At 49.6% G+C, this 12,878-nt stretch overlaps 2 protein-coding genes across 4 annotated transcripts in view; one reads left to right on the top strand and one right to left on the bottom strand.

Annotated features, from left to right (window-relative positions):
- Positions 1 to 8,025, bottom strand: part of CFAP92 (cilia and flagella associated protein 92 (putative)) — a 40,926-nt gene extending 32,901 nt beyond the window's left edge. The window contains exon 1 of the mRNA XM_065687881.1: positions 7,533 to 8,025. Within this exon, the coding sequence (XP_065543953.1) occupies positions 7,533 to 8,025 (493 nt within the window). The remainder of the gene's footprint in view (positions 1 to 7,532) is intronic.
- Positions 7,185 to 12,878, top strand: part of EFCC1 (EF-hand and coiled-coil domain containing 1) — a 53,963-nt gene continuing 48,269 nt past the window's right edge. For all 3 annotated transcript variants that reach the window (XM_065687894.1, XM_065687893.1, XM_065687895.1), the window contains exons 1-2: positions 7,185 to 7,914; positions 9,315 to 9,721. In XM_065687894.1, the coding sequence (XP_065543966.1) occupies positions 7,225 to 7,914; positions 9,315 to 9,721 (1,097 nt within the window). In that variant the 5' untranslated portion in view covers positions 7,185 to 7,224. The remainder of the gene's footprint in view (positions 7,915 to 9,314; positions 9,722 to 12,878) is intronic.

The following is a 12,878-nucleotide window of genomic DNA, read 5'->3' as shown; positions in this document are numbered from 1 at the left end:
AGTCCATGGCGGGGCACAGCGATGCTGCGAGGGCTGGAGCAGCTCTGCTCCGGAGCCAGGCTGGGAGAGCTGGGCTGGGGCAGCCTGGAGAAGGGAAGGGTCCTGAAGGGGAGACCTGAGAGCAGCTCCAGTGCCTAAAGGGGCTGCAGGAAACCTGGAGAGGGGCTTGGGACAAGGGCCTGTAGGGACAGGCCAAAGGGAATGGCTTGAACCTGCCCGAGGGGAGGCTGAGATTAGACACTAGGAGGAAGCTCCTCCCTGTGAGGTTGGAACTACATAACCTTTAAGATCCTCTCCAACCCAAAGCATTCTATGATGCTATGTTTCTATGATTCTTCATAGAGCTAGTGCCAAAATGGAGTGTGCCACATCACCCGGTGTCTCAAATGTTAGTGTGTGGCTAACTGCCTCCAATAGTCCCCAGCTTCAGCAGCTTGTATGTGGAACTTCCACCTCCCCAGCACTTCTAAACAGTGACTTCACATGCTGCAAACAGAGCAGGCTCTCCTGTCGACCTTGCCTTGCACCTTGCCTTCATTTTAAAATGCTTTTCTCCTTGTCTGCAATACCTGAACAGCCTGTGTATTGTGAAGAGTAGGGAGCTGCCCACTCGAACCAAACCCATGGAGAAGACATTTCCTCCACATCATGCACACCCAGCAGCTCCCTGCACCCACCCATGACACTGCAAGGAGCAGGGCACCAGGCTCTGCAACAGCAGCCCCATCACAGCAGCAGCCTCAGTGCTGAGCAGTGGGGATGGTGCTCTCGAACCAGCCCAGAGCTGCACAACAGCCTGCGTGCTGCTGAATGCCTGTCTGCATTACAGCTGGACTTGCATCAGCCATCTGAATCTGAAATGCATTGCCATGGTGATAGTCATGGTAGAGCAGGCAAAGGAAGGAGGCAAGGATACTATACTAGGCAAGGATACCATACTACAATGGTAGTATGCCATCCTGGCCATCCAAATGACTCCAAACCAGATACAGACCTGTTTTTTGGAGGCAGTAACACGGGATTATCCACACACTGAACCACAGAGCACTGAGTGAGCTCAGGCACAGCACTTACTCATTAACTCCCTTTCCAGAGGCTCAGACGATCTAAACTATAACACTCCATATACGCACAATTTAGGTATCAACTTCCTCTTCCTTAGACAGCAGCAAAACCATTACAGGGTCAGTTCAACAATTACACACCAAATAATCATTAGTTTGTCTTCTTGCACAAACCACCCATCCCACCCTTCACACGAACAGCTCAGTATTTAACCTGCTTTACTCTGCTCACTTTGACAGCATTTCTCACAAGGGGGTGGAGCGATTCATGTCACAGATCCCTGTTCCCTGTTTCCCCACATGATTATGCCTCACAGCCCACCATTAGGAACTCAGGCTGACACCTCAGCTGTCTGGGAAAAAGCAGCGGGGTGGAAATTAAAATGCCAATGGAACAAAACATGGTTGTCATGAAACACTTTCCTGATGGATAAAAGCTCCAGCATCTCATTCTGTGAATGGAAGAATGCGCAGGTTCCCGTGTGCCACTGTCGTGTGTGCTGCTGCCTTTGTGCAGGGGTCTGGTAGTTCTCTTTCAGACAAACACAATGAGAACACCTGAATTTTTCATACAAAACTGAAATGCAAGTATCCCAGCATGGTTTGGGCTGGAAGACCCCTTGAAGCTCATCCAGCTCCAACCCCTGCCACGGGCAGGGACCCCTTCCACTGGAGCAGCTTGCTCCAAGCCCCTGTGTCCAACCTGGCCTTGAGCACTGCCAGGGATGGGGCAGCCACAGCTTCTCTGGGCACCCTGTGCCAGCGCCTCAGCACCCTCACAGGGAAGAGCTTCTGCCTAAGAGCTCAGCTCAGTCTCCCCTCGGGCAGGTTCAAGCCATTCCCCTTGGCCTGTCCCTGCAGGCCCTTGCAAACCCTTACTTATTAAACTGCAAATCTTAAATCATTGTTGTCCTTGCAATTCCTGAAGTTATCCAACAGTTTGGTGTTCCTTTCACACCTATGCAAGACCAAGGCTCATATCCTAGATGCCAGTCTTCCACTTCAGCCCTCAGACGGGAAGTGCTTTAGCTAAACCTGCTGGGCACCCACCAGACCGGGCTGCACGCAAACGGCAACGCTCCTGTTCTAAACACCGCTGTAAGGCTGCGAACTGTGTGGTCCTTTCCTCGGGACAACCAGTTCCACAGCCCAGATGCCTGACCTGCAGGCAGGAGACCCGAGTCTGCCTCTTCTCTTCCCTGAGACCTTGCTGCACCTGCACCTCCTGCCCCAGGTAACCCTTGGGTAACCCACAGGGATATTTCCTGCTCCTTCTGCTGAAACTGGGAAAGAAGTTCAAGACTTGCTGAGCTCAGTGGAAAAGAGAGTCTTCAGCTCCACTGTGGTTTATTGGAAGTGCCTGGAGAGTCTTGGCAAGCAGGGAATAGGACACATGCCCCCCACTTGCTGGTAAAGCCCAAACCAGCCAGCCAGAAACTCACACTCACGACTCCTCTCGGGCAGAGGCTCGGAGATGTGCATCCTCAGCAAAGGGCATAAAACCTCAGAATAACAAGGAGTAGGGGACACCCACATGCTTTGTGTCCTCTAACCGTATGCAGCGCTCTGTCCAGCATGCATTTGTGCCAAGATGTCCAACTTACCCATACGAAAACTGATTCCAATTGTCCAGGGATTTCAGGCTCTAGATGTCATGGGAATGGCCAGGCAGGCCAAAAATGGGTCTCAGCACCAAGGCTGAAGCTTCCATCACCCTCCTTGCATCTGCTCCTTACAGTCACTGTACCTCCATTCCCTTACCTGTACACACAGACTTAGTCATCTGTAGTGTTTAGGAATAACCAGGAGAAAAAGTGCTCTAAAAAAGCTAAATCTAAACACCACATGTTTATCCTGAGAACCTACAGTCTAATTTACAGCAGAAATTAAGCTGGCACCAATGTTTTAGAAAGAAATACTTCTCTAAAGTAATTTAGATAGACACTCTGAAAGGGGGGCCAAACCCCATCCCAGAGGCTCAGATCATGCCTGCTTCCTGCAGCCAGCACCAGAACTGCTGCCAAGCTTATCAGCCAGAGAAACAGAAAACCAGGTGTAACAGTGATTGAAGCACTACAGACCGAAGTCTGGCCTCATCCCATCGTGGCTTTCCAATTTTTCCCATCCATTTTTCCCATGCAATTTGTTCATGAAAAAAGAAACACTTTCCCCCGAGCACCACTAATTCCAGGTTGAAAGCAGTAGATTTCTCTCTTACTGCAGAAGAGCCTGCAACCTGTTCCAGCTGCTGAATAGCTAAGAAATGTCAAAAACAACACCTGGCTCTTCCTAGCTGCAGCTGTTTCCTCTGCACACTACATAGCACGTCATTTATTCCCTTCACATAATTCATACCAAGAGAAAGACCACAGTCTAATCAGTCATATCACTTGGGATAAAGCCTGAGCTGAGGTGAGGTAAGGTCTTCTGTTAACCCCCATTGTCTCCATCAGCGCCACAGCAAGGGAGGATCCAGACACCAGGTCCTGTTCATGTTTCACACAGACTTTCTCCGTATGTTCAGAAGCTTCCCAAGGTTCCTGATATCAGGCACTGCACCTCTCTTCTCTACCCACCCAATATCCCCCTTGACGTTTCTAAACCTACAGCTGGTCGCAAATGCAAGCGAGCTAATCGGTGACAGCTTGGAGGCAGTGATCACGCACGGGTGGAGTCTGCAGTCCTGAGGGAGGTGGGACAGGCAAAGAGCACAGTCAGGACCCAGCATTTTAGGAAAGCTAACTTTTAGAAGACATTTAAGGCTAGGCTGGATGTGTTTCTGAGCAACCTGATCTAGGTGAAGATGCCCTGCTCATTGAACGGGGGGTTGGACTAGATGAGCTTTGAAGGTCCATCCAACCCAAACGATTCCGTGATTCCATGATCTTTACAGCCTTTTACCCAGTTTGTCAGAATTGCCCACCTGCTGAATGGATGTGTTCAGCTAAAATCTTGTCTGTATGAGCATCACATACAAACATGCTGCAGGCAGAAGCAGTGCTACACCACAGCCAGGGACATTCAGTCACATTCTTCCTTCTTTGTCTCACTGTATACACAGGGCTGCCCAACGCACGGGACCTAGCCGACAGAAAGACAACGCCCAACATTTCTGGCATGACAAGTGCCTCCAAGAACACGCCAAGAACAGCACTGCACCACTAATACTATTTCAACCCCTCTCTGAAGTTCTTTGTGGAAGCAGCTGTCTCAGGAACCACCATTTTAAAAGGATTGACAGCGTCAAGGTATGGCTTTGTTGGGAAGAGTTTGGAAAACAGATTTTTGGAACTTAGCACTCCATTTTCACTCTTCTCCTTGAAAGTCGGCAAGGAATAGGGGGTTTTCACTGTAATGAAGTGATCTTCCCGGCAAGATAAGCATCTTGCACAGTCCCACAGTGCTGGCTCTGTGTAGTGACCAACAACCTGCTGCACACATGAGACCAGACCATGGGCGTCATGGAACGTCAGACACAAACTGTGCTGATCCCTGGTCCTGCAACACATGTGAACCATGAGATACAATGTAAGGACAGTTAAGCTCAAGCCACTTTTATCTATAAATGTTGTTTATATGTCTCAACTAATCCCACATCTGCCTCATACAATTTAAAACATTATCCCATCAATGATGCTGGCAAACAAGCTAAAGGCTGCTCATGGAGCCTTTTAACATCTTAAAGGAAAACTCTCCAGTTCACTAATTTCAAAAGCAGTATTCTAATATAAACAACTTCCAGCTAATACCACAACACTGCAGAAAGAGCCATTCCATTCAGGTCCTAGTTTTCCACCAGTTCTTTCTACAGCTGGGACTCCTTCAAGACACTTTCATAGTGCAGTGCACTACCCGGACTGGGAACAACTCAGTAAAGACAAAGTCCTTGAGCACTTGATAAAATGCTGCCAGCTCTGAGCAGGCTTAGGGAACAAGTCAAGGAACAAGTCAACCTTGCCTGGGTCAGGAGTAAAGTCTTAATCTTGCTACACTTGGGAGTAAATAAGAGTTGTAATTACACTGTGACGGCCTTTTCTGTACCTCCAAAGGAAGGAAGGTTCAGGCTGCAACAGGGCAGTTGACCTCTACCCAATATGACCCCCTTGTCACAGAGAGCCTGAAGTGACATTCACGTTTCTGTGGCCCAACTGTTTTCGCAGTTGTCCAGTATCTGAAAGCCTTGGGTCAGGTGGCTGCTGTGCAAGAAAACCTGATGTAAATCCCCACTGCTCAGCAAAGGAGCTTTTCCTGAAAACTCAAACAAAAATCAAGGGCCAAAGGTCTGGGACATTTTGCTGGTAACAAGTACCTGCTTTGTTTCAGAGACAAAGCTTTGGTGAACATGAATTGGCATCATTGTTACATTCTCATTTCCCTGTTACAGTCATAACACAGAAAGCCAAGGATCTGTCAGTGCCATTTATGTCCTTTGCTCTTTCAAACCAAAAGCCAAGCAGATGGGCAACAAGGAATTCCACAGAGGCCCAACGATGCCTCTCTTCCAGACAGAGACACCACAAAGAAAGCCAACTGAAAGCCATAGGTGCTAAAGCACAATTTACAGTGACAGGTTTATAGCCTGGTAAAGATTCTGGCAGCCTTTAAATCAATTCTTTCCACTTGATAAATATTTTTACAACTGAAGCTAGCCAGGCCAAGCCAAGTTTGAATAATTGCATTGTCTGACTCCAGGGCCTCGACGCTTTAGCTGGTGTTTGGGGTCAGCCAATTTGGTGTGTGTGGACAACAGATGCAGAGTTACACCGCATGTGCTAAAAACATTCAAGGTTTATGGTTTTGTCTTTCCTGTCTCTCTCTGGTGCTGCATTACAGAGACATTTTGACCCTGAGTCCACTTCTTGCATTAATAACATTATCAGACTAAGAAAAGCTCAAGTTTTACAGGTATATATACATGGCTACGAGAGTGAATAAGGAATATATGCACATCCAGTTCACCCAGTCACTCCTCAGGTCACTTAAAAATATAAGTTACAAGTTATGTGTTACTTCAGACAAGAGGAAAATGGGAGAAACAATCTTTAAAGGTACAAGAATACACCCGAAAAACCCACCCCACGAACATGAAGCAAATCCATGAGCTGGACAGAGGATTCCTGCCAACTGCGCAGTTACAAAACACACTCCCATTTCAGGCAATAAATACACAGGTCGCCGGGATAAAACTCAGCCCTTGGGAATAGGAAGGCTGATCCTGTGGAGCACTTTGGTCCCTGGGGGACCCACGTCTGGTTACATGCCGTAGGCGCACGTCTCTGGTCCTTGCCCAGTCTACAGGGAGGACCTGGGACCTGCACAGCACTCTTCCCACCAGCCCTGCCTCTCGCCATACCTGCTGCTGCTCTTGCGGGGTCTTCCTGGGTGGCCTCCAGACCTGGTTCACCACCATCCCGTGTCTGGGGCTGTTAACAGAGCCTGTTACCACCACCCTAGCTCGGACACCCTGCTCAGACCCTGGGCACAGCTGGCGCCATGGTCACCTCTGGCTCCTGGTGCATCCCTGCCACAGGAGGAGCCCTGCTGCTGCGGCTCCCTCGCTGCAGCTGCACTCAACAGCGCAGGTCCACCTGCATGGCCAAACAGCGGCAAAAATCACGGCTTTGGAAAGCTCCGCCGTTTGAGCCAGTTTCACGTATATTCAGTGTATCACAGACAACGAACGCACACCAGAACCGCAAAGACACCACAGCTACGGGGTGAAAAGCCTGAGAGAACAGAAAGATGACCCACTCTTAACCCGGCAGCTTCATCAGCTTGGCGGGACCTCTCACTCGCTCACAGCGTTGCCCGTCAAACCGACGCTGCCGGTTTGCCCGCGTTAGAAAGGAGCCACAGATGCAGGGGTGAGGAGGCCTGAAGCGAGCTCCGCGCTCGGGGCTCTCTGAGGCCCCTTTGCTCGCACGCAGAGAGGAGCAGGCACCGGCCCGCTGGCCCCGCGGAGCCCGGCAGGGGCAGCCCAAAGCTCCGCCTCGGGAAGCGGCGGGCGGGACGAGACCCCCGTGCGGGGCGGGCGGCGGCGGCAGCCCCCGCGCCCCGTGCCCGGGACACGGCCCGGCCCGCCCCGGGGCCGAGCGGCGGGGCGGGGCTCCCCGGCGCTGCGGGAGGCGGCGGCGGAGCGCGGCGGGGCCCGGCGGGCGCGATGGAGCCGGCCGAGGGCTGGGACCCGTACGCGCGGCCGGCGCGGCGCACGCAGTGGCTGGTGAGCGCCCTGGCCTACCACTACGGGCTGGACCGCGGCGTGGAGAACGAGATCGTGGTGCTGGCCACCGGGCTGGACCAGTACCTGCAGGAGATCTTCCACCACCTGGACTGCGCCGGGGCCGGCCGGATCCCGGGCGAGGACTTCCGGACGCTGTGCCAGGTGCTGGGGCTGGAGGAGGCGGCGGAGGCGGCGGCCGACCCCGAGGAGTGCGCGGGGCTGTGGGAGGGCCTGTCGGCCGAGCTCACCTTCCGCCAGTTCCACGCCCGCCTCTGCGGCTACTTCAGCACCAAGGCGGGCGGCCCGCGCCGCGCCGTGCCGCGCCTGCCGCTGGGCCGGGAGAGCGAGCACATCGAGACCCAGATCCGGCTGCGCAGCCCCCGCCGCCGCCGCCGCCGCGGGCACCCGCCCGGGCCCGCAGCGCCGGCGCGGCCCGGCGGCGGGGAGGCGGCGGCGGAGCGGCGGCCCGCGGGGCCCTGCTCGCGGGAGTGCTACGAGGAGATCGTGGCGCTGGAGCAGGCCGAGGACCGCATCGCCAGGCTGGAGGAGGAGAACGGGAGCCTGCGGGAGCTGGTGGAGGACATGCGGGCCGCCCTGCAGAGCAGCGACGCCCGGTGCCTGGCCCTGCAGGTGAGCAGCGGTGAGCCCCGGCCGCAGCGCGCAGAGGTGCTGCGCCCGCGGCACAGCTCGGCTGTAAGAGGGGTACGGCACAGACCGAGCTGGCCCTCTCACCCTCGGCATTAACCTCCTAGCAAAGTTCGGTTACGGAGGGGCTTTAAGGAGGACGCTGTGATTTCACCAGCGGTGTGTATATAGTAACACGGAATCCCAGCCTGGTTTGGGTTGGAAGGGACCTTGAAAATCATCCAGTCCCAACCGCCTGCCACGGGCAGGGACATCTTCCGCTAGAGCAGGTTGCTCCAAGCCCCGTCCAACCTGGCTTGAATATAGGTATAAATATCCTTAAATGTATATTTAAGGGATGCGCTGAGAACCACGCTGCTAAAATTGCAGAAGACCTCAGTTTAACAAACCTAGGTCTATAATGCCGCTTTTCCGATTGCACATGCAGTCACCTATACACCAGTTACACACCGTTGTGGGCTTTTTCCCTAAGTAAGAAGGAACTTCTGGATTCTTACCTGCACAAGCACGTGCTCATTCACAAGCACCCCAGAGCTTTGCTTCAGAACATGAGAGTTGTGTTTCCTTCAGAGCATGGTCATGGGAGCTCAGAGCTGGAGCCAGCTCTGCACATGGCCTCATGAACAGTCTCTGGCTCCTCTGCAGAGCCCCAGTCATTGTGGTGCCAGTCTCTCTTTCTGTTGTATCAGCTGAAGTGAAACACATACATAGTGAAATGTGAACATACACGTACTTAATAGCAGTTGACTTACTCTGGCATGATGTAGCATAGCCATGGTTGGGATCAGGGTGGATCTCATACCAGCATGGCCCGTGCAGAGCTCTGTGCTGTTTGCATTAGCTGCTGTCCATCTCCACAATGCCCAGCACAGCAGGTGAAAGCCAATTTACCCCTTTCATGTGAAAAGTGAAAGGAGGGCAGAAGTGAACACGAAGTAACCAGTCAAAGAACCCAGAAAGAATGAGAAGGACAAAGATGAGAGCTTGAGGCCACCATGAGCTGCTCTGTGCTCATTTCTGCTCAACACAACTTCAGAATCATAAGGGGAAGTACTTTTTGCACAATACTACTTGCCTTTTGAGGACAGACTACAGTAATGGCATTAAAGCTATACAGAAACGTGTGCAATAACCTTATCTTCCACTTTAGGAGTAGGTTTAAAGTGGAATGTATAGATACGTATTTAAAAGCTACAGTCCAGAGACTGTTTCCTTGTCTCTGTATTTCGCAAAGGTAAGCAGCTCATCAGTTGCTGATCAACTCTTTGTCATTAAAGAAAAACCAAAGCAAGCAACAAAACACAATCCAGCCATTTTCAGTCTTGATTAATATGATGCTTTAGAACACATTAATTTCACCCTGCTTTCTGCTCCTGTTATTACAGGTAGGACTGCGGAAGAGCCACGCTAACCATAAGGAAGAGGGGACCTGTTTTGTAGGGTGCAAGAGACCGTTAACACAGAACCACTCCCAGACCAAGTGCCTTCAAAGCGTACTGAAAGAAGTGGAACTCATACGGAGCTCCAGGGACGGGCAGATAGAAGAAGCAATTAGGTTCAATCAGGAGCTAGAAAGAGAGCTGAAGAGCTCTCAGGAAGCTCTGGTCAATCTGGAGGACTGCAACCGTAACCTGAAGAGGGAGCAAGCAGAAATGAGGAAGAAGGTGGAAGAGGCAAGACACGCCGTCCTTAACAGTCTTGGCAAAGTGAAGGAGCTGGAAGTGAAAGCCAATGAAGTGCCGCATCTGCAAGTATACATCCAGCAGCTGGAATCAGAACTGCAGCACTACAGGTAAGGCTGAGTCCGTCAAAAAATGCCTATAAAATCGCAGTATTGGAACACAAGTTACCATGAAAATCACCAGCTGTAGCTTATTAAATGTCACCAAATACATGTGAAATGGAGCCAGAGAGGAATTAGAAGCTACTTTTCTTGGTAGGGGTCCATAACAGAGTTGGGCTGTTCTGGTGGAAGGTAGATCAAAATAAGGATGCTTATCTACAGAGAGGTGAAGTTACTCCTCAAACACACAGCAGTAGGACTCAACATAGTAATGCTTCATGAAAGCCTCTGAAGAAACTGCTGACAGTCCTTCAGAAACCATTTCCATGCACTTATTTTCTCACCTTACCTAAGCAACCCAGTCATTCCCTGCCAGTTGGGGCACACGTACAACGCCAGCTGTAATCAGGTGGTTGACCCTCCACTTCTTACTAAACCTCTTCAATTTGTCCTATAAAGTGGAGGAAAACCCACAAGGCCAGTTTGTGCCCAGCAATGTTAAACTCTGCTGCGACTTTATTGCTTTTTCACCAACAGAACATGTCATATTCCACAAGGGAAAAGCTAAAACACTTTCCTGAAACCACACAATCCTATAACAGGAGTCTCAAGCCAAAAATGCATCATCCAACTATCCCCCTCTTTTGTGATAGTATAAATAAATGTCTTTCCAAAAGTCGGGAAGTTGCTTACAAATCTAAGAGCTCACTGCTTTTGTAGAGTTGCATCTCGGACCAGACTTGGACTCACTGATGGTTAGCAAGTGCCAGCCATTTCTGCCCAAGTTTCAAATTGACCCATGGAATAAAATCTTGGTTATACCTTTACTGACCCAAAGTAAAGCTAATAGTTACACATTTTTTCCTTACTGTACTAAACCTAGTATTTTAATACATTGTCTACTCTGATCTCCTTGTCTCTTCCTAAACTTATACTTCCTCTGTTTGCTTCTCAGAAGAGTTCATAGTGAGTTATTTGTAGCATCATGGCTATTGTACTGCTTTATGACGTGAGGAAGTGCTAAAAATAACCACTTTATCCAGTGTCTTTGTGTCAGTGTTGTGTATGTTAATACTTGTGATTGCAGGAGATAAAAGCCTTCGTTTAAACATCTGTAGGATTTTAGAAACACCACGAGGGCATGTAATGTCCAAGAGGACTGTCATTTACAGAGGTATCTGGGTGAATGATACAGCTCTCAGTACTGGGAGAGATCGCACTACTTGTCTGGTCTCTCAAGTTCTCCCTAGGATGAGCACTAAAGGCTTAAGATGAGTTCTTGTCCTGCAGAATTGCTTTTCCAAAGAATGATGAAGGGTAAAAACACTAGCTTTGAACAGGTAGAGCTGAACTAGTTAACAGCAATAAGAAATGTCAGCTGGACCTTGCAGAGCAGGAACTTTTATGGGTTGCATCAAAACAGATAGTGTGACATGTACATTATGTGTTCTTTGTAGGAGTATCTTCTTCGGTACTATTGGTTTTAAAAATGTGTGCTAATTTAAAGTGGGTGTAAAGCTCAGGAATGGCACTGGAATGACCATTTGGAAACTACTCCCCCTTTTTAGCCCTGTGGCACATTTAGCACAGGACCAGGCCAGCTTCCACGTGCAAGACTCTTTAATGGGTCTCGGTTCTGTGTTAGCCACAAACCCTTGCTGTCTCCCTGTCTGCGGGTTATAGCTCAGGGCTTAAACATGTTTGTTTAACAGCAGAGCTGCTTAGTGATGATTGTGACTTGCATGGCTGGGGTCATATTTCACAGTTCCACAGCATGTGGAATATCATAATTCTATAAGTGTGGCACAGAGATGCCCAAACTGGCAGAAAACAGTTCAGCAGTGAGTTGAGCTCTCTGATGGAAGAGCTGAACACTTGCATGGCTATCTGTACCTTAGGCAGCCATTGGCATCGTAGCTTGTCCCTCTCACTTGCCTACACTTAAGCTAGAGATGGCAGAAACTCCTTCTGTTCATAGAAAATCATCTTCTCCAGTTGTACGGAAGCCCAAAACCCAGGAGCATTGTTTGGGTGAGGTGGTAGGAGTGCATGTTGTGTTGGCCGGAGCGTAGGGATGGAGGGACAGTTGCTGTATCCCACCAACTCCTCAGACCATCAGTTGGCACATGTATTACTTGTGATGTTATTTAAATCAGAATGCGTGTAAGTTAATACTCCAGTGTACTGCTCCATCTCCAATTACGACAAAACATTTGTGAGCAGGTAAGCAGGATGTAAGTTTGGCAGAAGAACTAATGCTGCAAGGTAGCAGTGGAGAGAAGAGGGTAGGCACTTGAGTATACTGCAGAAAGCATGTAAGATTGCAGGAATGGCTCCTGAAATTGACCTCAACTGGCTTGGTATGCCACTGTTTTACTCCAGCTAAAGTCTGGTTTCTTCCAGAGAGGATCACATTCAAGAATGAGAGCGGGCTGTGAGCTCTATATACTCTTCCTATCTATACTTTCATACTTACAAAGAAAATTATTTCTTCTTTTAGGTTTGGGCTTTCAAAGCTCTTTATGCATCTAAATCCGTGTCTAGACATTCATCTTATACCAGCTTGCTATCATTTAGACCTGGAATCACAACAATGATCTTAAATTACAACCCCTAGCTCAAGAAACAACAGCTTCCATCTGTTCAGGGAAGTGTTTAAGTGCCTGCAAGTGATGAAATGTTTTCCTAACTTGGGGTACCTAATTACGGTTGCTTCTCTGCCCACAGACTCAGATTCTTGCAAATTTAATGCCAAATGTTGCTATCACCATCCCTGGTATATTTTGCTAACTGAAGTTTGTGCGACTTCACCATGAACTCTTTAAGGGTGCCCTGGTTCCTGCCCCTGGGTTTGAATGTCCCTATCACATTGTCAGTTCCCAGCCAACCTAGCTGACCTAACAGTTTCTAGACACTTCTTGTCTTCAGGGCACATCCTGTCCTTCTGCACTGGGTGCAGGGGCAAGGGTTTGTCCCCTTTCTCTACCATGAGAAGTTTGTACCATCTTTCATTTTTTAATCCCTGTTTAATGAGTCAGCTCAGGCACTTCAACGGTAAATGATGAGAAATTCTTTATCGAAAAGCAGAAGTTATCATGAGTTGTAGTCATTTCAGAGGAGAAAGACTTTATGAGAAATTGAATGTTCGTCATGGATATTATGTAAA

The sequence above is a fragment of the Lathamus discolor genome, chromosome 7 (genome assembly GCF_037157495.1).
Source record: "Lathamus discolor isolate bLatDis1 chromosome 7, bLatDis1.hap1, whole genome shotgun sequence".
Classification (NCBI taxonomy): domain Eukaryota; kingdom Metazoa; phylum Chordata; class Aves; order Psittaciformes; family Psittacidae; genus Lathamus; species Lathamus discolor.
This window is presented reverse-complemented; position numbering and strand designations above follow the sequence as displayed.